Here is a 23,965-nt window from a genome sequence, read left to right as displayed (position 1 = left end):
GCCACAGGAGCCAGTTCTGAGAGCAGACAGGACCCACAGGCGGCCAGTGGGCCAGGGCTAGGTGGAGACCTGCCACAGCAGCCCAGGACTTCCAGGACTGGCCCGTGCATCTCCCCCAAGGGCTGGCCCAGACAGTCCCATCCAGGTGTCCCATCTGCTCACATTATGGATGAATCCAGAACTTCAGCACAGCAGATCCTCAGAGACCACCCTGGGGATACCCCAAGGCCACGCAGGGAGCCCCAGCTCTGCTCTTTCTGCAAGTTACTGACCTCAAGCCCTCCCTGAGCCCACAGGTGCCCCCTCCATGATGCCAGAAGACCCAGTGCCTGGGAAAGGGGGCAAGCCTGAGTGGTTCTGTGGCCTTGTCCACCAGCCAGCCCCTCACTCTGACCCTGAAGAGGCAGAGGGCACTGGAGACCGTGGTGGGCCCTGGTGAACAGCTTCTGGAAAGAACGAATTTGCTTCCAAAGCAAACCTAGGGCTTGGACAGGACATGCTGCCCCCTCCTCCCTGGGCAGAGCCAGGGGCCGAGCCTGTCCTCCTCAGGTATGGCCTCCTCTCCCACCCACCCTCACACCTGCCACTTCCTAGTGTCCACAGGGGGACAGCACACTATTTCTAGAAAGCCATAAAAAGCAAGTGAGCGCACCTCCCCGATGAACTACCCCGGGGAGGTAGGGCAGGGGCTGGAGTCTGAAACCTGGGTGCTAGGAGGGCTTCAGGGACCATCCAGTAACATGCCTCCATCCCCAGCCAGGAGCCTGACACCAGAGAGGGCCAGCATGCTGCTCAAGGTCACACAGCAGCTAAGGAAATGGGGGAGCCAGGACCTGACATTCTGAAGTGGCTGAGGTGGGACAAAGGTCCAGGAGCCACACACAGTCCCAGAGGAAGAAGGGAGGCTCAGAGTCTAACACTTCAAGTTCAAGTCCAGACCCTAAACTTCTCCAGGTGGCTGACCTCAGACCAGTTAGGGGGCCTTTCTGTGTTTGTTTTCCTACTTACAAAATGATGATAATTGTTCCAGTGTGGCCAGAAGACCATACACGGTCCAGGGGGCGGCTGACCTGAGCTGGTGCCAAGACACATAACAGACAGCACGCATGGGATCTCCGTGAGTTTCGCGTTTGGGCATTGCGTGTGGCGTGTGTACCTCTGCCTGTGTGCCGGAGGGTCCGTGAGCAACAGCGTATGCTCGTGCACTGTGTCTCTACTTGTGGCCAGCACAGTTCAAGTCACCCTTCCTCTCCGCCAACCTGTGTATGCCCATCTTTTTTTTTCATTTAAAAAATATGGAACGCTTCACGAATTTGTGTGTCATCCTTGCGCAGGGGCCATGCTTATCTCTGTATCATTCCAATTTTAGTGTATGTGCTGCCGAAGCGAGCACTGTTTGCCTCTTTAAAAAAAAATGGTGTTTTTTCTACAGCACGATAATAAAGAGGCTAACAACCCGATTAAGAATGGGCAAAGATCAACAGACGAGGGGACAAAGAAAAATGTGGATTATAAACACAATACAGTCCTACTCAGCCAGGGAAAAGACTAAAACCCTGTCATTAGCAGCAACATGGATGGAAGTGGAGGGCACTATGTTAGGGGAAACAAGCCAGGCACAGAAAGACAAATATCACATGTTCTCACTCATGTGTGGGAGCTAAAAATGTGGCTCTCACAGGGCAGCTAGAATAAGAGACACCACAGGCCGGGTAGAGTGAGGGGGATGGAGAGAGGTGGGTTTCAGGGCACAGACACACACGGTAAGAAGAGCAGGTTCTAGTGATCTGTTTAGGGTGACCAGAGCTAACTATGATGTATTGTATATTTCAAAATAGCTAGAAGAGTTGAAATGTTCGCAATACACAGAAATGATCAATGAGGCAATACAGACCCTAAATACTTTGACCTGCTCCTTATACATGGTATGCATGTATCAAAATGTCACATGTGTCTCATGACATTATAAATTAACATAAAAACTTAAGAAATAAAGGCCAAAGGTATTTCTCCAAAGAAGGTATAAAAATGGCCAAGCACATAAAAAATGCTCAGCATCACTAGCTGTCAAAGAAATGCAGTCAAACCCACAGTGAGATGCTACTTCACTCTCACGGGGAGGGCTGGAAGGAAAAAGACCAACAATAACAAGTGTTGGCAAGGAGGGGGGGAATCGGAGCCCTCCCTGCTGCCAGCGAGAGGATGAAGTGGTGCAGCCACTGTGGAAAAGTTTGGCAATTTCTCAAAAACTTCATCAGAGAGTTACCACATGACCCAGCAATTCCACTCCCAGGCATAAACTTAAGAGAAATGGAAAACATACATCCTCACAAAAGCTTGTATGCAAATATTCATAGCAGCCAAAAGAGGAAACGACCCAAAAGTCCATCAATGGATGAAGACAGTCCAGCCACCCAGCGGGATATTATTCAGCCTTACAAAGGAACGAGGTGCTGATACACACTGCCCTGAGGACAGAACTCAGAAACAGGGCGCTAAGTGAAGGAGGGCCATGCGGTGTGATGCCGGTTGCAGGATCTGTCCAGATGCAGAAAGCTGTCACCAAGGGCTGGGTATTGGGAAGGGTAACTGACAAATATAGAGTTTTTTTGGGGGGGAAGTAATGAAAATGTTCTAAAATTGATGGTGAATTGTCGCACAGCTCCGTGGACACACCACAGACCACTGAACTCTATACCTTACACGGGTGCGATGTGTGAATCGTGCCTCAGTAAACCCGTTATAAAAACAGTGTTTAATGATGCTGTTCATTTTGTCCTTCTTGATTCAAACCCTCACCCCTGTAAGTCCCCTCTGTATAAGTTAGGGCCCCCACCTCACAATTAGGACACTGGGCTCAAAAGACATAGGCGACTGGCCCAAAGTCACACAGCAGGCAAACCGCTGAGCTGAGATCTGACCTGTGTGCACCCTCAACCCAAGCCACACCCACCAGGACAGGCAAACCCTAGGGGTTCTGCCTCCCACCTCACTCACCTGGCTCCACACTAACCCTGACACTAGACTCTGCCTTTTAACCACTGCTGTGTCACCACCTCTGTTCCCCACACCGAGTGCAGCCTCCCCAGCCCACACCCATCTGTCAAGCCTTTGTCCAAAGCCAGGCTCACAGCAGGGCTGGAGGTGGGAGCAGATAAGCTGGGAGGGGGCTCGTGGACAGCGGAGGTGGCAGGCAGTGGTCAGAAGCATGTAGGGGTCAGCAGGAAAGGCCAGAGAGGCCTCCCATCAGGAAGGGATGTTGAAGGGATGTTGAAGGTGGGCCTGGAATGATGAGACCATGAGGAGAGCAAAGGCATGGGAACAGTGTTCTAGGCAGAGAGAACAGCAATGCTAAGGCCCTAGGGTGGGAACAAGCCAAACACATGTGGCCTGTCTCAGCAGAGATCAGTGGTGAAGTGGTGATAGTTCTTGGGGGCTGCACCATGTCACTCTCTGGGAGGGTAGTAGAGGCCTCAGTCTGGGACTTGGGGAAGATCTTAGACTTTATTCTAAGAAGATGGGGAGCCCCTGGAGAGGATTGCTCTGGCTTACATTTAAAAGGACCCTCTGCTATTTAAAAAAATGGAGACTTTACATCCTTCGTATTAACCCGGATGGAAGTGGAAGACATTATTCTTAGTAAAGCATCACAAGAATGGAGAAGCATGAATCCTATGTACTCGATTTTGATATGAGGACAATTAATGATAATTAAGGTTATGGGGGGGAGGAAAAGCAGAAAGAGGGACGGAGGGAGGGGGTGGGGCCTTGGTGTGTGTCACACTTTATGGGGGCAAGACATGATTGCAAGAGGGACTTTATCTAACAATTGCAATCAGTGTAACCTGGCTATTGTACCCTCAATGAATCCCCAACAATAAAAAAAAAAAAAAAAAAAAAAAGGACCCTCTGGCCAACCCCACTGAGAGGCCATTGCAAAAGTCTTGATAAGAAATGCTGGTAGCCTGCCAGGTGGTGGGGGCGAGAGTGGCCAGGTTTGGGACGATCTGAAGGTGGAGCCAATGGGATTCGCAGGGGGACTGGGTGGGTGAGTGGGTGGGGTGCTAGGGACAGAGGAGTCTAGAAGGGATCCTGTGTGGGCAGGAGCAATGTGAGGGGCCTGTCACCAACAGGCAGCGAGGAAGATTAAATCTGGGGAAATCGAAGGGTTGCCTTGGCCATGGTAGTGTAAGGTGCCAGGTACAGCTGGAGGAAGGCAAGGGGCAGATGGGCACTTCATTCTGGCAATGAAGAGACATCCAGCCTCACCCTGTCCCCCCACCCCCGTACCTGAGGCCACCTCCAGGTAGAACTGGGACTCATGCTGGGTGACGCTGGCCAAGCCCCCACTCCCTGGGCCTCAGTTTCCTTGTGCTCAGGTCCTTACATCTCTCAGCAGGGGAGCTTTTATCAACCGGATCTTTGAAAAAACAGGTGAGAACAGGGCTGCTGGGGCTGACATGAGGCAGGGGACACAAGTGGGATGGGGTCCCTGAGGCCTGGACCCGGGGGCATTACTGGCTGGTGCCCCTCACCCCCTAGGCCCCAGGCTCTTCATGAACCTAGAATTGGGTGAGGAGTACTGCCCCCGACACACCCAGTCTACCGCAGGATAGACTGAGACCCTGGGAGTCAGGGAGACAGCCCTGGGCCACTCTGGCAGCTCCTGGTGGCCTGGCTGAGCAGATGCAGGGCTCACATCCAGCCTGGGTTGCCTAGATTAGCCAGGGCACTGAGGAGCCTGCTGGGCACCAGAGCGGGGAAAAGAAGCCCAGGGATCCAGGAAGAGGCCCAGCGTGTCCCCTGTGTCACAGGATGCAGTTCCCTGCCTGAGCTGGTGTCAGACCTGCACCAACTACCCCTCACCACCACCACACACACAGGGCCCACGCTGGGGGCATTGGAGGGAGGCAGGGAGGAGAGTGGAAGATCCCGAGATGCCTTCCAGGGCCTGGCAAGGGCCAGATCGCTCTTTGTGCCCACAGCACCAGCCCACCAGGTGCTCCTGTGAGCCTGCTCTAGACCAGCTGGATCCTATAGAGGCTCTGCCCAGGGGTGACTGGGCAGGCTGCCTCCAGCCCCTGGCCCTGTTTCTGTACCTGTTAAAGGGAGGTGACAACCTCCCTGCAGGGTCCTACATGACAGTTCACACAATGGAAGGCTCAGGCTGGGGTGGGGACATGGGAAGAACGGGACTTGTGGGGCTGCTTTTGTGACACACACACACACCACCCCCAGGGCAAGCCTGGAGCCCCGGCCCTGCAGTCCTAGCCCAAGTGGGTGAGCGGGGGCAAAGGGCCCCTGGGCACTTCGTGTGAGTGTACTGTCTTTCCACATGTCTGTGTCCCTCTCCGTCCCTCTGTCTCTCTCCAGCCCCACCCAGCCCCCACCCGCTCAGGCTGAGTCAGCGTCTCCACACTGGCTCTGCCCTGCCATTGTCATAAACAGAGCATTGGAAGAAGTCATGCCAGGTCCGAACACGCCGGCACACCCGTGTGCCCGAGGCCTTTGTTCCGACCCAGTGGAGGCCCTCACATGCTGAGCAGCAGTCCCCAGGTGGGGACACCAGGCCCATGGTAAGCAGAATCTGAGTCCACCCCCTAGAAAGGCCTCTCCTGTGCCCAGAAGCCAGAGTTTGGCCTCAGGCAGCCCCAGCCCATGAGTGCTCCAGGCAAAGCCAGCAAGTGCCCGAGTGCAGTGACACAGGGGTCCCCTCTCCCAGCAAAACCAGCAGGTGCCCAAGTGTGGTGACAACAGGGGCCCATGTCCGCAGGGCCTCTCAGCATTGTTAGGGGCATGGATTCAGGGGCCACTGAGCAATTCTGGTTCTCAAGGCCATGTGGCCTTGGGTGAGTCACATGGTCTCTTTGAGGGCCTTAGTCTCCCCATCTGTGGTTTACGAACAATAGGGTCTGAAGCCAGGGACCGCCTTAGTGACAGGCCCAGGCCACAGCAGGGCCTCAGGAAGTGGCTGCGGTTAAGAAGGAAACTGAGGCAGAAGTCAGGCTTGGCGATAGCTGAAGAGCCCCACCTTGTCCTGCCCCAGTGGACAGAGCCCTGGACCTCCTGCCTATGGACCCCCAGTTTAGGTAGCTCTGTGCTGACCAAGTGGAGGGTCTTCCTGACTACATTCTCTGGAGAGACCCTTAGTCCTGGCAGAGCCCCAGCCCCAGCTCCTCCTGGTATAGGTGAGTACACAGAGGCCCCGGAGGCATAGGGCTGTGGCTAAGTCTGTGTCCTTGGCAGTGCCCTCGCCCTCCCAGAGCCCTTTCCCACCCTAATCCTGTCTGTAGGGTCCACAAGAGAAGGTGGAAAATTCCCATCCTGAATGCAGTCGAGGCGGCCTTCGAGGGACTATGCGGAAAGACCTGGGACTGGAAAGGCACAGCCCAGCCAGCAGCATCCAGCTGGTCAAAGCCCACTGACCACCCACGGGAAGGTCCCTAGCCCTGTCACTTTCTCCATGGGAACCACACTCTCATATGTAAGCTGGCCTTCCAGGAGGCAGCCCCCAGCCCATCACATCCTGATCCAGGAGTGGGCCTGGGCAGTTTTGCTTCTGGATAAGTCTTTCTGACTCTGACCTTCAAGGACCCAGTTATCCCTAGAGTCCCAACTTCCAGGCTCTGCTGGCTCAGGCTGGGCCCTGGGATTGGGAGGGGCTGGGGGATGTCAGGGTTGCCAGGATGAGGATGGGCCTTCAGACCACTGGGCACATTCAACAAGAGGCACTTCCTCCCCACCTGGCCCCATAGGCTGTGCCCACCTGACCTGGCATACAGTAAGTGCCCAGTGCGTGTAGGCTGAATGACACCCAGGGCTGATGAGGGGAGCCACCCTGCATTGACTGTCCAGGGAAGTGGCTGGTCAGTGACCCTCTGCTCTTGGACTGCCCCACTTGTGCTGGAGGGCAGAGTCCTGGGAGGGACAGTCAAATCCAGATTCAATATTCCTGTGCCCCTACTAGGTAACTCAGGCCACTCCCCCTGTCCCCTTCAGTATAGCACCACTCAATAGAAGTCCCGGGTCAGCAGCAGGTATCATCTGAAATTTTCTACTCAAGTACAAATAACCAGGTAAACTTAATTTTGGAAACATATTTTATTTAGCCAACATATCCAAAATCTTATTCCAGTATGTAATCAGAGTGAACATTACGTTTCACTTGCTTTTTTGCTTAAGTCCTCAAAATCCCTCACGCATCTTATACTTCTAGCACTACTCAGTTTGCACACACCAGAGGGGACAGTACAGCCCTCAAGCACTTGTCCCCCAGAGAGAGCTATGCTTGGTGTGCGGAGTCCCTACGGGGCTGTGGTGCAGGCCCAGAGTTGCCCTCTCTCCCCCCGGGGACCCTCCCCTCTCAGATGCTGGGAGGTGAGTCACTGTGCCCCTTCAGACTGTCCAACCGCCAACAGCCCTCACTGTGCCTGGTGAGGACGCTCCCTGTGCAGAGCTCACCCCAAAGCAAATGGCAGCAGGTGGCAACTATGCTCATGCCCTGGGCCATTCACGTGAGCCTGGATTAGGGGCGGCCCCTATGCCTGGTCATGTCTGAAGCTGGCACATGATGGAGTAGGGCTGGGCCTCCCCACACCCTGCAAGGACACTCAGCCCCCGCCCCACACCCGTACTGGGGGGACCCAGGGGACTCTGGGCTGAGGCGGCAGTGGGCAGTAGCAAGAGGGCCCCAGCATGCAAAGGGGAGGCCCCTGGTCTCTCAGAACCTTCAGAAGCTTGCCCCCGCCCCTCCAGCTTCAGGCCTCTCCACCTCCTGTAGCCCTCAAACCTCCCGTAGTTTCTGGAAAATCCCATCGGCTCTCTGAGTCCTGGGCTCTGGTGAAAATGGTTCCTGCACCTGGAACCCTTCCCTGCGCTCACCTCCAGCCTGGCCTGGGTCACTCCCTCCGGGAGGCCCATGCTTCCTGATTTGACTGCGGTGCCCGGTGCCCGTTAGCAGCTCCCTGACTTGTTCAGGGGCCTCTGGGGGCCAAGGAGGCCACCAGTGTTTCTAACACTTTCCTGGATGCAAGGTTCTCCCTACCCCATGCACTTGTCTGCCTCCCACCCCCATGGCAGAAGGCTGCTGAGTGAGGACAATGCTCGCCCTCAAGCTCACTTCCAGTAGCAGAAGACATGACTTAGGGGGCCTAGGCCAAAGCTTCCCTTGATACCTTGACACGTGATATCAAGGGCTTTGATCATGGGCTTTGGCCAGCTGGATGCTGCTGGCTGGGCTGTGCCTTTCCAGTCCCAGATCCTCCCACATGGCAGCTTTGCTTCCTAGGCCAATGCCCAAGCTCACTTCCAGAGGCAGAAGAAGTGGCTTAGGAGGGGCCTAGGCCAAAGCTTCTCTTGATACCTTGATACATGAGGAAACAGACTCCAGACAGGCTCAGGTGGCCAGAGGGTGGAGGCCACCAGGCATGAGGGACACCATGTTGACCTGGTACCCAGAGGCCCCGGGCAAAGCTGCCACAGGGTCACCATATAAAGCAGCCACCTAATAGGGAGTAGAGAGTCCCCCATCCCTGAAGGCAGACAAGCTACCTAGCCAGGTGCTAGAAAAGGGGTTCGAACTTTGCACAGGGAGTTGATTTGCCCTTTTCAGGGGTTTCCTCTCAGTCCTCAAGATTCAGGCACTGCCCAAGGTCACAGGCAGGCCTGAGGGGCTGTTCCATCTAGTCAGGCCATTCCCCATCTCAGGGCCAATCATTAATTGGCACTGCTTGAGTGGCTGATCCCACGAGTGCCCCCAGCTGCTTGCCAGCTCATGGGCCAGCTCAAGTCCCGTGCCCGGGGCACCCAACACACTTCTGACGTGGGCCAGCCTTGCTGCCCAGCCCCACTTCCTGCTCGTGACCCCAGCAGCCAAGCCTGGGAGGAGCAAGGTGCCTTCTCAGACCCTCCCCACCCCCAAGCACCGGGCAGGAGTCCTGCTGCCTGGAGAACTCGGCCCAGATCGGCCTGCAGCCAGAGCCCTGCTGCCCAGCACTGGGCCTTCATCTGAGGGCAGCGAGGAGCCCCTAGAAGGCTGTAGGCTGAGCAGCAAGGCTGCAGGCCTAGGCTCTAAAAAGCCCACCCGCCAGGAGGCAGGGCCCAGCCTGGGAGCCGTAAGGAGGATGACGCTCCAGGATGTAGCCATGGCCTGGCTGTGGAAGGGGCACTGCTGAAGAAGGGGTGAAAACCGCATTCTGTTCCCCCAGTGGGTACATCAGATCTGAATAAACAGAGGGGAGGAGCCTCCCAGGCCCAGAAACAGCAGGGGCAAAGTCCTGGAGGTGAGAAGAGGCCTGGCAAGCTGGAGGAAGAGGGAGAAGCCAGATATGGCCAAAGCTCTGGTTTGGAGGGAAGCAGGGGTGAGATATGGGATGAGGCTACTCAGAGCCCAGGCTAAAGAGTCAACTTTATCTTGGGGCAACAGGTTGCTAACTGCAGGTTTTGGAGGAAGGGAAGGACATGGCAGGCACAGTGTCTGTTTAACTCAGTGAGTGGGGCTGGCAGGGGGAGGAGGCAGTGACAGCTGCCCAGGGAAAGGACAGAGAAGCAGGCCCCACATGGACGTGGAGCAGACAGAGGATGGACAAGAAAGTGACACCAGGTTTCTGCTGAGACACCTGGATGGTCAGGCTGGGGTAAGGCTGGGGACAGGAGACTGAAGCAGCAAGGTGCTGAGTGTGTCAGACCATTGGTTCCCATGGGTCCATGGATTTAAAGCCATGGCCAGAGTGAGCCCCTGCTGTCACGGCAGAGAGGAGAGAGGGGCCACAGTGCACCCAGAGGAACTGGCACTTCCCTGCCAGGGCCAGGCTGAGGAGGAGCAGCCAGACAGACCTGAAGACCCAGGCAGCAGCCAGGCCCCCAAGCCGAGGATGGGAAGAAAGTCAGCAACACACAGGTCACTAGTGGCCGGTACAATCGAGGGTGCCAGAGGGGTCACTGGACATGGACAGCACTGCCAAAACACTTACCTCCAAGTTGCACATGGGGACCTTGTGTGGCCCCCAAGAAGCAGAGACTGAGATGGGCGTCACTATCTCAGAAGTGAGGGAATCACCATGGCCCTCCCCCCTGAATCTCAGGGAACGAAATAAAGTCCAAGCTCTTATCCCTCTACTCAGGCACAGAATGATTTGCAACCAGAACGGGTGACGGACACCTGGATAAGCTCACTGTGTCCAAATCAACTGACCTTGGGAGACCTCACAACTCCCCAGGGGGCCTGAGAGCCCAGAGCCTCAGGGCTGAGGGCTGGGCAGGCAGGTGGGCACCTGGCACAGAGCAGGCACCCGTGCCCACGCCCTGCCTGCCGAGGTGGCTGGGGAAGCCCCACCCCGAGTGCCTGCCACCTGGAGGGAGGGAGCTGCACTTGGGTGGTGGGCCCCAGGGAGGGGGCGGTGCCACCCACAGGCTGCTCACCACAAAGGGGCCCCCAGGGGCTTTCCTCTGAGCCACCCCCGCCCCGTACCAGCGTTCCAAGCCCTACAGAACCCAGCCCTGGCCCAGGTCCCGGCAGCTGCGGCTTATTCAGCGGGCCCAGGCTTCTCAGCCCTCTGGATCGGAAGGACGGGCTGTGCCCTCAGGCTGGGCACCCCTGCATGCCTGGCGCTGCGCCCACGTCGACACTCCCCCCTGACCCTCAGGACGGCCAGGAGGGCAAGGCCAGTCCCCAGCCCCACCCTCAGGCATTCCACAGCAGTTTACTGAGCACCACTGCACACAGGCACGGGGGACACAGATGGGGGCCCTCTGGCTCAGAGCTCACGTCACAAAAGGAAACTGAGGCCCTGCACTTCCCTGAAGGATGTGCCCAAGATCACACAGTGGATTCAAAACCAGGTCAGGCTCCAAAATTCACTTTTTTTTTTTTTTAAGAGACAGGGTCTCCCTCTATTCCCCAGGCTGGAGTACAGTGGCTTAACTACAGCTCACTGCAGCCCCAAACTCCTAGGTGCAAGCAATCCTACTGCCTCAGCCTCCCTAGGAGCTGGGACTACAGGTGCACACTACCGCACCCAGCTAATTTTTTCTTCGTTTTTAGAGATACAGGATCTCACTGTGTTGCCCAGGCTGTTCTCAAACCCCTGGCCCAGGCAATCTTCTTGCCTCAGCCTCTCAAAACGTAAGAGATTACAAAATGAGCCATCATGGTTTGCCCAAAACTTACTTTTTTAGTTAAGTCCCTCTCTGGGCATCAGTTCCTTTATCTGTAAAATGGGCACAGTGAAGCCCATTCCCAGAGAGAGGGGCCACATGGCCCCCAGGACTGTGCACAGTCAGCAGGATCCTGCCGCACCACATGTCATGTGTTGGGGGCTGCTGGTCTCTGTCCATCTGGAGGCTCAGCCCTTCCCTAGCTGGACTCCACAGCTGAGCACCCACCCGCCGTCAGATTCATCGGTACTCCCTGTGTCATGCTGTAGCAGTCTGCAGCAGTCTTCAGGTTGTCCCCACTGCCTGGAAGCCCTTCCCCTCATGCAAGGGGAGTTTTTCTAGGCCCGCAGCCCTGGCCCCAGTGGCCAGGCTTCTGGAGCCCAGAGGTGCCCTTACCTACTCGGAGCTCTTGCCCGAAGACAGTCCTCTCGCCGAGGGCGGAGCAGTTCCAGCGCCCGAAGCGGAACTGGTACTGGCACTCGTTGATGCCCATCTGCGCCCCCTCCCCGATCACAATGATGGCATCGGGCCGGCTCTGGCAGATGGCGCGCTGCCGCGGGGCCAAGCCAGGAATCTTGTTGCAGATGATGTTGGCTCCCAGGGCCACCACGGATGACAGCGCTCTGCGGAGGCAGGGAGAGGAAACACAGGCCATGAGACCGGCGCCGGGCTGGAGGACACCCCCTGCCCTTTCTCCTCCTCCAACTCAGCCTCTCGGACTCTGCTCCCAGCCCTCAACTCACACCGGTGACCCCAATCTGAGAAGGTACACATCCAGCCCTCACAGCCTCAGAACACAAGAAGCATAGAATCAGAGTCACACACCTGCAGGAACCAGCCACATTCACAAGCTTCTGGATCAGACACGCAGATCCTTCAGCTCACACAGCATCACACCTGGCATTCAACAGCCACCAACCCCGGACCATCCACAGCTCGCCAGCCACTGGGCTCACCCATCACTTGCAGACATGCTGATACCCCCTAAGGCATCTGGGTCAGGCAGGCTGGGAGCCAAACCCACCGGGTACTGACCCCAGCCCCCATGAAACCAGGGAAAGCACTGCCTCTATGAGCCGTAGTTTCCACACTCATGAAACAGGTACAAAACACCTGCCTCCCCAACCCCACACAGTTCAGATGAACACAGGGAGAAAGGCTGCATGCTGAGGGATGGCTGTGCTGTTTGCACTCATTTAGCAGTGGCTGGGTGCAGTCAGGGGATGAACAGCACCTGCAGTGTCCTGGGCCCCACAGAGGACTATACTGCAGCTCTGTAGTCCCCCAGCGGTCCCCTGAGGATGCCATTAATCTCGTTACAACTCCCAGGAATTGAAGCCCCAAGCAGGAAGCGTCACCCTTTACTTTTTACTTACAGTGTTATCAGTGTGATTGTTTGTTTGTTTAATAAGGTGAAATTCCCAGAACCATTGACCATTTTCAAGTGCAGGGTTCCACAGCATTTAGCATATTCAGTGTTGTGCGACCTCCAACTGTCAGGTTCTCAGGTATTCTCAGGACCCCAAAAGGAAATTCTGTCCATACCCACTAGTCCCTCCCCATTCTCCCCTTCCCTAAACCCTGGCAACCCCCAGCCTGTTTTCTTTTTTTTTTTTTGTAGAGACAGAGTCTCACTGTACCGCCCTCGGGTAGAGTGCCATAAGGTCACACGGCTCACAGCAACCTCTCACTCTTGGGCTTATGCAATTCTCTTGCCTCAGCCTCCCAAGCAGCTGGGACTACAGGTGCCTGCTACAACACCCGGCTATTTTTTTGTTGCAGTTTGGCCGGGGCTGGGTTTGAACCCGCCACCCTCGGCATATGGGGACGGCATATAAGTGGCACCCTACTCACTGAGCCACAGGCGCCACCCCCCCCCAGTCTGTTTTCTATTCCTATGGTTTTGCTTATTCTAGACGTTTCTGAGAGATGGACTCAGCCAATATGTGACCTTTTGTGTCTGGCATCCTTCATTTAGCAAACGGGTTACCCCCCAAAGGGCCTTCCTGGTGGGTGCTCCATCCTTCTCATGGCTGAGTAGTATTATTCCAGTAGTAGTATTCCAGTTCATGGCCGGACACATTCTGTCCCCCATCCATCGCTATGGGATGTTCAGCTTATTTCCACTTTCTGACTATTGTGAGAAGCGCCTTGAGTTCCTGTTTTCAGTCTTTTTGGGACATATACCTTGGCATGGAGCTGCTGGGTCATACAGTGACTCTGTAACTTTTTGAGACATTGCCAAACTGCTTTCCATAGGAGCCACAGCAGTTGTTTGGTTTTAAGCACCCCGAGATGAGACAGCAAGCTGGGAGAGGGCAGGGCCTCTCTCAGAGTGACCTGCAAGCAGCATGTGGGTTTCCAAACACCTAACCAGGCCCATTACTGAGGGGCAAAGCATGTGGGAAGGTCCAGCAGAGGCTCCCCAAAGCTGGGCCCCCAGTGTGGTGGGGCCCTCCTTCTACCCACAGCCTACCAGCCCCTTTCTCAAGAGAAACAAGTCAGTGTTTTTCCAGGGCAGCCATGCACCCATGGCCAGCTGGAAAGTCCCCATGTGGCCTGAGCCCGCAGCACGTGCTGCCGCCCGGCGCCCAGGCCGACACTCAATCCCTACAGCCCGCCCGGCCCGCCCGCTAATCTGGCCAAGACCTCCCTGGGTCTCCCACGGGCACAATGGGCAGAAATGCCCCAGGCTGGCGTTGAGGAAGAGCATCTGGATGGGTGGGGCTGGGAGCGGGCTGGAATCTGGGGAATTCAGCCCAAAGTAATTGTAGATCCTCAGGAAACCGAGCTGGGGAAATGAGATGGATGGGAACCCGGCAGGGCACCAGCCTCCACAAAGGGCAGAGCCACCGCAGGTCCTGGACCTAGAGGATGCTCCCCAGGCCTGAATTCTTCCAGTAGGCTCAGGGCAGCCAAGCCCCCACTGCCTGCTGCAGGATCCCCTCCTGGGGGCAGGAGCCTGACAAAGTGGGCCTTCCTGGGACTCGTGGAATTTGGGATGGACCCTGACGGCAGGAGTCAACCCTTACACTGGCCCCAGCCCTGGTCTCTCACCTCCAGGCAGCTCCCCACCTTCAACCCCACTAGCACCCAGACTTGACCACATCACTCCCCTGCTCAAAGCCCATCCATAGCTCCCCAATGCCGTGAGACCATCCAAGTTCCTTTGCCTCCTAGGGGCCTCCTAGGACCTAGTCTCTGATGAGCACCCACGTCCTTGTGTCTGCAGGTCCCTCTGGGTGCTGCCCTCTTCATGCTCCCTCTCCCGCCCAGGCACAGCAAAAGCCCCAGTGTTCAAACCCCTCGGCCCCAGCACTGGGGAGGCACACTATGTCACAAGTGCAAAGCTCGTCTCAAAGTGCCCGGCATCCCCACCTGACAGTAGGCACCTCATGGATAGTGCCAAGCCTGAGCTCAATCAGATCCTCAGGGCTGCCTGGTGCAGCCATCCCAAGTGTTTGTGGAATGGATGAATGAAAAATGAAAGAGTCAGTTCTCAAGAATCAAGTCCAAAAGAACTCCTGCCACTCAACAACAGAAAGACAATCCAATTTTAAGATGGGCAAAGGACTTTGAATAGACATTTTTCCAAAGAAGATAGGCACATGTCAACAAGCACATGAAAAGATGCTCAACCTTCCCCGTCATTGGGGAAATACAGATCAAGACCACAATGATAACCACTTCACACCTATTAGGATGGCCCTGATGTAAAAAAAGCAAACCCAGAAAACAGTGAAGTGTTGTTGAGGATGTGGAAAAACGGGAACCCTCATACACTGCTGATAGGAATTTAAAGTGGTGCTGCCGCTGTGGACGACGGTGTGGCCGTTCTTCAGTAAATGAAACATAGAGTTAACTGGCCATTTCCCTCGTCGTAAATATCCAAAAAGAACTGAAGACGGGTTTTGGGACAGGGACTTGTACACAGACGTTCAGACAGCACTAGTCATAATAACCAAAGCATAGAAACAAACCCAAATGTCCATCAGTGGATGACTGGATGAACAAGATGTCAGCTTGTCCACACAGTGGAATAATTTGGCCATAAGAAGGGATCAACACTGATTCACAATACAGTGTGGAGAAATCTCAAAGCATTGCGCTCAGTGAGGCACCGGACCCTATGACTACACATTGTTAGATTCTATTTATGTGACATGCCCAGAACAACCAAATACACAGAGATAGAAAATGGGACAGTGGCCGCCAGGCTGGGAGGAGAACAGGGAGTGACTGTGTACGTAATAGGTGTGAGATTCCCGTCCGGGTGAGGAACAAGTTCCGGAACTGGACAGAGGTGGCAGTCACACAACATGGTGAATGGACTAATGCCACTGAATCGTACACATGTTATAACAGTTAAAGTGGTAAATTTCACTTTATGTGTATTTTAATCACAATATTAAACAATGACATCTACACACAGGACTGCCCCATACCCCTCAGTGTAGGGCAGGACCCAGGGAAAGGGGACTTGAGGACCATGACCGCCTGGTACCCTGCCCATATTCTCAAATGCTCACCAGGGATGTGTGCGGCAGATGGAGCAGGAGACTGGGGCCCCCGGGCACACCCCTGAGTCCCAGTGCATGGGATGGAGGTGAAGCAAAGGCAGCAGGGAACAGGGTCACAATGATACACAAATTCCCAGGTCGGGTCAACGAGCTAGGAACAACTTCAGCACTGTCTACCTCAGGTGGGGGGTTCCACTAGCAATGTTGATGCTCCATTTGAGGGCCAGCTCTGGGCGTTTGTGGACCTCTTCTGAGTCTCACTTAATCCTCACCTTGAAAGCTAGCCACCCCATCCCCAGGTGTGGGTGTGAGGTTTCAGGGAGGCTGGGGGTTGCCCTGGGGCCCCATGGCCTGGCTTGAGCCAATCTCTGCTTCCAGAATGCAGGTGGAGGCAGCATTGTGGATCACAGAGCCACACACAGTGGGTGCCTGGCTCACACCCAGGGACAGCCTGGGCCAGGCACAGGGCCTACTTCTTACTCTCCAAACAGCTGAAGCCCTACCCTGTTAAGATCCTTTAGGCCATTGGTTAACTCATTCTGGGTCCACAGGCCTCCACCACCCCCCTCATCACCGTCCAGTTTGACCACTGCCCCCCTCCTTGCACCACCCCTTCCACCTGGAGGGGAAGGGGCTGCAGATAGGTGACTGGGGCAGGAGAGGTGAGGTGGAAATATTATACACAGTAACTAAATAGGCAGCCTTTGCAGGAGGCCAGCTGGGCGACCAGGAACGGGGCTGGGACTACTGCTGCTGGGAGTGAGGGCCCTTTAGGGTGGACGCTGCTTTCACCTGCAAGTGGGAAAACCTCTGGGCTGGCATTGTGGCCTTCAGTGGCCTGCCCGCGTGCCCCTCGAGTTGGCCAGGGAGGCCCTGAGCAGCTCACAAGCACGGGGTGCTGGGCAGGGACTTGCGAATTTCAGGCACTGGCATTTTCGGTAGACAGTTCTGCTCTGGGCTCATCTCCTGTGCTGATCAGGGCATCAGGACACAGGCAAGATGCCAGGAGGAGTGGGCTACAAGTCTGGAAACTGCTTACCCTGGACTGGGCCAGTGCCCCACTGGGCACTCACAGGAGAAGGGTTCGTTCCTCAGACAAGAAGCCCCTGCTCATCCCCCAGGGACTGTGGACAAGGCCCTCTGGTCTCAGCAGAGGGCCTGGATCTGCGTGGGGGATAAGGGGCCACTGGAGGAGGGGGAGGTCCTGCTACTGATGAGCAGTCCCAAGAGAAGGGGGCTGCCTCTAGACTGAGGGGTTCAAGTGGGGGTGAGGGTCAGGTGAAGACACCCCCTGGTAACAAATGGGAGCAGAAGTGGCTGGGAGGCAAGTCCTCCACTGGGGCATTATCCAGGTGCCTGAGTCTGCCTCTTTCCAGCTGTGAGACCTCAGGCAAGTTTCTCCACTTCTCTGCGCCTCAGTTTTCACTTCTGTAAAATGGGAGTGATGTAGCCCTGATACACCCTAGAGCCACTGGGAGGAACACACGATGTGGAGCCCACAGCACTTGGCAGCTGTCCTGCAATGAGGTGCAACTGATGTGGCCATTATTTACCCTGAGGCCAGAGACAGGGGACCCACAACCAACCTCATTCATTGGACACACAGTCTCTGAGCCAACAAGATCCAGCCCCTTTTGGGGACCAGGGACCAGCTGTGTCTGTTAGGGCAACGAGCAATTCCAAAGCCAGTAGGTGTCTACATCAGCCACGGTATCCACCACTCCTGGGTCACCAGCCTGGATCAGTTCCCCCTGTGACCCTGCAACCTCACTCTGGCATCTACGCAGCCAACAGAAAGGAGACGCTCAGATGCTCACGGACAGCGCACGTGCCTGCAGCACAAGCTGGGTGTCCACCTACAAAGGAACAGATAAATAAAGTGTGGTGTGTTCCGGGCGACACCACACAGCAATGGAAAAGAGGTTTCAAGGCCTCACACACATCATCACGGATGCGTCTCACAGACATCCTGCAGAGTGAAAAAAGCTGGACAAGACAGACACAGTCCCCCCACTCCATGGAGCTGTGGGACGAGCAAACCGCATCTTTGAGATGGAAAGCAGAGGAGAGCTATCCCGGGGTGTGAGACGCTGGCTGGGAGGAGCATGCCCGAATGTCCTGTACCCCAAGCCAGGTGGTAGTTACACAGTGCTCACGTACATTAAAATGCACTGGGCTGTCCACTTGACATGTTTGCACTTTATGTTAGTTATACCTGAAAACAAAAAGTAAAGTATTACAATGCACAACTTCATTGAAAACAGGGCTGTCAAAAGAGGCAAGAATAAAAACTCCAAGCTTTCTCATAATAATTAAAATTTAGAAAGCACACTTAAAAACTGAAATATCAGCATGAAAAATCATGGGTGAAGTGCCCCACGCCTGTAATCCTAGCGCTCTGGGAGGCTGAGGTAGGTGGATTGCTTGAGTTCAGGAGTTCAAGTCCAGCCTGAGGATGAGCGAGACCCCGTGTCTACTAAAAATAGAAAAACTAGCCAGGTATCAGGATGGACGCCTGCAGTCCCAGCTACTCAGGAGGCTGAGGCAAGAGGATCTCTTGAGCCCAGGAGTTTGAGGTTGCTGTGAACTATGTATGATGCTATGGCACTTTACCCAGGGCGACAAAGTGAGACTCTGTCTCAAATATAAAAAATCATTCCTGTGTGCCTGGCCTGTGGTGGCGTGAACCCCTTCTGCAGCAGGGGCTCCTGGGGGCCACCAGGTGCTATCCTGAGCCAGAGCCCCTGCAGGGCTCCTCCACCCCAGCTTGGATTCAGCCTCTGTAGAGCCCAAATGAGGCCAACAGGTTGCCCCGGCAGCTCCCAGACAGTGAGCAGATGGGGACAGAAGACCCTGGGGGTGGTGAGGTGCCTTCCTGCTCCCTGCCTGTATCCTGCTTAGCACTGGAGCCAGAGGGCAGAGCTGCCCACCCACTCTCCATCCCTGGGCCTCAGCCACTCTGGTTAAGACCCTTGTCACTTCCCAGCTTCACCTCTGCCGAGACCCAGTCTGGAGTGCCCGCTCCAGCATCCTCAGGAAACATTGGGATGACCTGTCATCACACAGTCGGGACCCTGAGCCCAGGGAGAGGGCAGTGTCTCACTTGTGCTCAGGATTGGAGCCATCCTGTCCCCTGCCTGTCTACGACACCACTGCTCATTCCAGGAGTAACCCCCCTCCAAAGCCTGCCCCACAGGTAGGAGGTGAACCTAAGTCCCTCATGCTGTTGGAATTTTCAGGAGCTGAAGGCAGAGAGAGCACCTACTGTGTGCTGGACTGGGCTTAGAATAGGAATAGGAATTCCATCTCAGAATAGGAATCCAGAAATGTCCACAGCCTGCCCAGCAGCCTGCCCAGCTGCTCAGGGAGGCAGGGGTCCCCATGACACACCTGTCCCTGACCCTCAAAGCGGGCAGGCAGGGTGTGGTCCCTCATCTACCTGGACAGCCGTCTCCCTGCTAAGTCCCTAAGGGTAGGCGGCTGCATTTGGGGCCAGGCTTCAAGATGGCTGCAGGCTTCCTCTGGGTCAGAAAGGATATTCCCTCACATAGGGGATATTTTCAGCTAACCATAAAAATACACCTTGGGGTGGGCCTGCCTTGATGGGATCTTAAAGAAGGAAGCCCCCCAAGTTGTGAGGAGTCTCCCATTCTGCAGGCTGAGTCAGGGACCTTCCCCCAAATGGGCCCAAGCCTCCACCTCCAGGCGCCAGGACAGCAGGAAGACTGCCTTGTTCTCCAGAGTACGCTGTGCCTGGTACACGGCAGACCTCAGCCACACTTGCAGAGGGGGTGAAAGAATGAATGAGGGATGACTAAATGAGTGATGCTCAGACACACTGGGGAGGACGCCCTTCCCAGGGCAGCGACCAGATAGCAGCCCCTGCTCATGCAGATGGGGCTGAGGCAGCTGGGATGCCCTCAGCGGGGCTCGGCGAAAAGTAGACAGCTTGTGGAGTACTGTGGTGACTGTGGTGTGCCCCCTTGTCATTCAGAACTGTGCATCACAGGCAGTCCAAACCAGTTTGCATCCCCACTTCACCTGAGGCTGAGAATCATCAGCTGCTCACGTCCAGCCTAGCACTTAAAGGGGTGGGGGGATGTAATGGGGGTTATGGGGGAAACCACCCCCAAAGTACCCCTTGATCAGGCACTGGTTCCCCACCAGTGACAGGACAAGGTGTACACGGTGTATTTTTATGGTCAGCTGAAAATATCCTCTATGTGAGGGAATATCCTTTCTGACCCAGAAGAAGCCTGCAGTCATCTTGAAGGCCAAGGGTCTTCAGACTTTGGCCAAGGATGTGGCCTCCTGTCCTGAGAAGGCCATGGGAGCCAGGCACCTCCATCTCAGTACCCCGTTTCTCCTACAAGTTCCCAATAAATGGCCTACAAATCACAGCCCAGGATGGAGATGCCCCAGCTGAGGGCAGATGGCCCTTAACAGTGGTGATCTCACCAGGCTGGGCTCCTGCTCTCTCCCTCTCTCTGGACTGAGCACCAGCTCATAACATGGGGACCAGGCAGTTCTGAGACTGCCCATTTCCACCCTTGGGTTTCTGGGCTGGAGTGGCCTCCACCTCTGAGAGAACCACAGAAAGCTGGGAATGTTCTTAGGGCCAGGGGCAGGGCACACTCTGCCTGGAACCCAGTGCGAGCCTGCCTGGGCCGCTACATCCCTGACACCCCACAGCCATAGGAGCCAGGAGGAGGACCCTAGAGATATCTGCATCCCCCCAGCTAGCATGTACCCCTGAAAAACTCATCAGAGATACAAGGGGCCCCCACAGCACATCCCGCTCTATCCCTGGAGCTGCCCACCAGTGGCCTGGCCCAGCCCTGGCCTGCTCCCCAGCCCACCTCCATAGGACTGTGGTCCCTGAGTCTGCCCTAGCCCCTTTCAGCCCCCATCTGGGCTGTTCCTCACTGGCTGCTTGACCAGGTGGCCCCAGGCACACCCTTCATCCCTCACTTTTACCCACAATGCCCTTCACTCTGCCTGCAATCTCCCCCTTGCACAGACCTCCTCACCCACCAGCCCCCTCTAGGAGCCCTGAGATTCTGTGCCTGACCACCAGCTGCAGACTCCCCAGGGCAGAGGTCCCTAACACTGCCTAGCTCCTGGACGTAAGCCACCTTTGGGTGAGAGCTGCCCCCACAACCCAGCTTCCTGAAAAGTAGGACAGGCTGACTGAGCCTCGGTCAGTTCCCCACCTCCCACCCACCCCAGCCTGGGCCCCGGCCCTGGCCCCGGCCCCAGCTGCCCAGCTGCCCTCAGCTCCTCCAGCCCACGCTCCTGGCCCGGGGCACTTTGTAATTCTTCCTTCTCGGGCATCCTCCAGCAAAATATTTGAAGAATGTTCTAATTATCTGTGATCAGCCAGGGAGGCGGGCCTGGGTCCACTTGTCCAGGAAGTAACTCGGCAAATACCCAGGAGGGCAGCGTCTGGCCCCCACGCCCACCCAGGGCCGTCTCTGCCAGCCTCTCCCTCAGGTGGGCAGGGGCTGACCTGGAACTTTCCAGCCACACACAGACTCGTCTCTGGCACTGGAATATGGGGGGCTGCCAGCAGTGGCCTCAGTCCTCCTTCCTGTCAAATGGGGTGAAAATGCCTGCCAGGTCTGGGGTCATTCATCAGCCCCCTGAAACCCTCCCCCAGCTCAGGGAAGACAGAAGGAGCATGTCACAGTGCCAGAGCGAGGCACCGGCCCGGTCCCCAGAGCCTTAGCCTGTGTGATGGAACAAACGGGTCAGAGTTCAACACACCTGAGGCCAGGGGCCCAGTGGCACTTAGGCAGCCTGTCCTTCCTAGAATTTGCTTATCTTCCCTCTGCAGTGGGGCTTGGGCCAGAGGCCTGGCCACTTCCACACCCCCAGGCCTCTGGTAGGCCACCCCCACGCTGCTCTAACCTCAGTTTTCTCACCTGAAAATAAGAACCAAGCAGCCCTCCTTTGGCAAATAGCCCTTCCCCCTCCTGGCATGGACACAAAGAATGTGGACCCTGGTGAGGGCTAGGAGGGGGCATCAGAAAACAGGTCTGATAGCAGCCCACCCCAGCCGTCTGGCCCATCCCTCACCTGCCCCCACACACACCTGTGGCAGGACAGGCCAAAAACCCCCTTTCTGAGCAGTGCCCACTATGTGCTGGCCCCTGGGCCGTGTCCCCACCCTGCCACACCCAGCTCCATGGTGTCTCTTCACCATGGGCCATGCCAGCCTGACCTTACAGGCGAGGAAACCGAGGCTGAGAGAGAGGGCCAGGAAGGGAGCCGTGTGGGTGGAGCAGGAGGAGGCTTCCTGAAAGGTGTCTGGGAGGGCAGGGCCTAAGACCATCCTTCTCTCCTCCTTGCCCATCTGTGTAGCAAGGGGCAGACGTGACAATCCAGGTAGCTGTAGCTGGATCCTAGAGAGGGTTGCTAGGGTCCTGTGTATGAGTTCTGCTCTGCTGCTGACTTTCATTGGCCCCTCTGGGCCTCAGTTTGCCCATCTATCCCTGGGGGAGAAACCGTGCTTGTGGGTGGGGCCTCCTGCAGGCTGCCCCCTCTGCCATGGCGGAGTCCTGTCTGCCTAAATCTTTCCAGGCCACTGCCCGGTTCAGCTTGCCACCCGTGGTGTTCCCAGGGAAGAGAGCACAGTGTCTGCTCGCTCATTCCTACCCCCGGCAGGCAGCTGCCCTCCCACCCTCCCCACATAGCTGGCATTCCTGACCTGGCATCCTAGGACCCCACCCTGGAAAGAAACCAGGCTTCCTGGGAGAAAGCAAGCATAGGGACAGGGGCTCTGGGCAGGGCTGAGGCCACTGGAGGTGAGCAAACCACAGCCAAGGGTCCTCTGTATCCCCCGCTGGTACAAGGAGCCCATGGCTAAGGAGATCAGCCCACATCTGCTAAGTCTGTGAAATCAGAGCCTCACCCTGTCATCGTGACCCTAAAGCCTCAGGATGCCGACCTCTGACCTCAGAACCTTCCAGACCTCTACTGGCATGCAGGGCCCATCATGACACACTGGACCAGCACATCCCTCTCCAGGGGCACACTGCCCATTCCAGCAGCCAAGCCTGGCTGCAGACCTAGCTCCTAGAAGGCCCCCAGGTATCTCCCAGCTCCCAGCAAGATCTAACTGTGCCAGGCTCCTGAGAAGCCCAATGGGGCCCAGATACAGCAATGCCCTTCCCTAGGCCTCACCCTGGACCCTTCTTTTGCTTTCCAGGGACACCAACACCCACAAATGCCAGGGCACCTGAGGCTGCACAGCAAGCTGAGGCCCAAGCAGGGAAGAGACTTCCCCACTGGCCCTGGCCTTGGCCGTGATGCCCCAGATCTGTCAGATGTGGGGGGTGTCTTGCAAGCCAGGGTGACCATGATGCCAACCTGAAACTTCAGGACAGATGGATGGGCGGACAGGTGGGCAGAACAGGTGGGAGGGAGCTGGCAGGCCCTGTTGGCCCAGGGCCAGGCTGGAAATCTGGGCACTTCGTAGCTGGGCCAGCGCCTTGGCCTTCCTAGACGTGGTCTGAGTGGCAGGTATGGGGGCCAAGTTGCCTCAGTAGTGAATGGTGAGCCACCACCTCTCTGAAGACTGAAAGGCAGGACTGAGACTAAGCCTCACTTTACCTCCATTTCTGGCTCTGCCTCCTCCCACCCTCTCACCCTCCCCACTGCAGGAACGCCCACTTCTGCTTCATGGAAGGCAGCAAGGGGAAGCCAGGGCTCAGCTCTGGGCCCTCAGTCAGAGCTGACTGCAAGTCCTAGCTCTCCCTACCCCCACACTGCTCCTCAGGGCCAGGGCTAATCCAAGAGGGCTTCCCTGACACCTGCAGTCATCACACTGCACACCCTGCCTCACTCCTAAAGGTGCTGGAAAGGAAGTAAAAGAGTACAGGATGGGGAGCAAGGTCCCCCCACATCTCCAGGAGCTGCAGGCTGGAAGGCAGCCCACCCCGCTGCATGGCTGGCAAGGTATGTTCCAAGAGAGGGCAGATGGGAGCTCACGGGCAGCCCACTCCCTCCAGCCCAGCACCAGCATCAGTCAATCTGCTGCTGACCGACAGCAGCCCCAGCCTGGCATTACCAGCGGCTATGTCCTCGCGAGCCCCATGCCCTGTATCCTCGTATACTCTGAGCTACTGCAGGTGTAGAGGGAGAGTGGAGCCTGGCACTGATGACTCCCCACCACCTCCCAGGACACCAGCCTGCCTGGCCCTGCCAGCCTACAAGGCATACTCCTAAAGACTCTGGGTGGGCTGGCTTCCTGGCACCTCTACCTATATCACAGGTCTGAGGCTCAGGAA

At 56.4% G+C, this 23,965-nt stretch overlaps 1 protein-coding gene and 1 non-coding gene across 3 annotated transcripts in view; both read right to left on the bottom strand.

Annotated features, from left to right (window-relative positions):
* The window catches only part of WNT7B (Wnt family member 7B), a 50,724-nt gene that overhangs the window by 14,022 nt on the left and 12,737 nt on the right, over window positions 1–23,965 (bottom strand). For both annotated transcript variants that reach the window (XM_053582509.1, XM_053582508.1), the window contains exon 2: window positions 11,551–11,777. In XM_053582509.1, coding sequence (XP_053438484.1) covers window positions 11,551–11,777 — 227 coding nt within the window. The remainder of the gene's footprint in view (window positions 1–11,550; window positions 11,778–23,965) is intronic.
* LOC128582723 (U6 spliceosomal RNA) lies at window positions 1,290–1,393 on the bottom strand. Its single transcript, XR_008379170.1, has one exon. It is a non-coding gene; the product is annotated as a U6 spliceosomal RNA (small nuclear RNA).

The sequence above is a fragment of the Nycticebus coucang genome, chromosome 3 (genome assembly GCF_027406575.1).
Source record: "Nycticebus coucang isolate mNycCou1 chromosome 3, mNycCou1.pri, whole genome shotgun sequence".
Classification (NCBI taxonomy): domain Eukaryota; kingdom Metazoa; phylum Chordata; class Mammalia; order Primates; family Lorisidae; genus Nycticebus; species Nycticebus coucang.
This window is presented reverse-complemented; position numbering and strand designations above follow the sequence as displayed.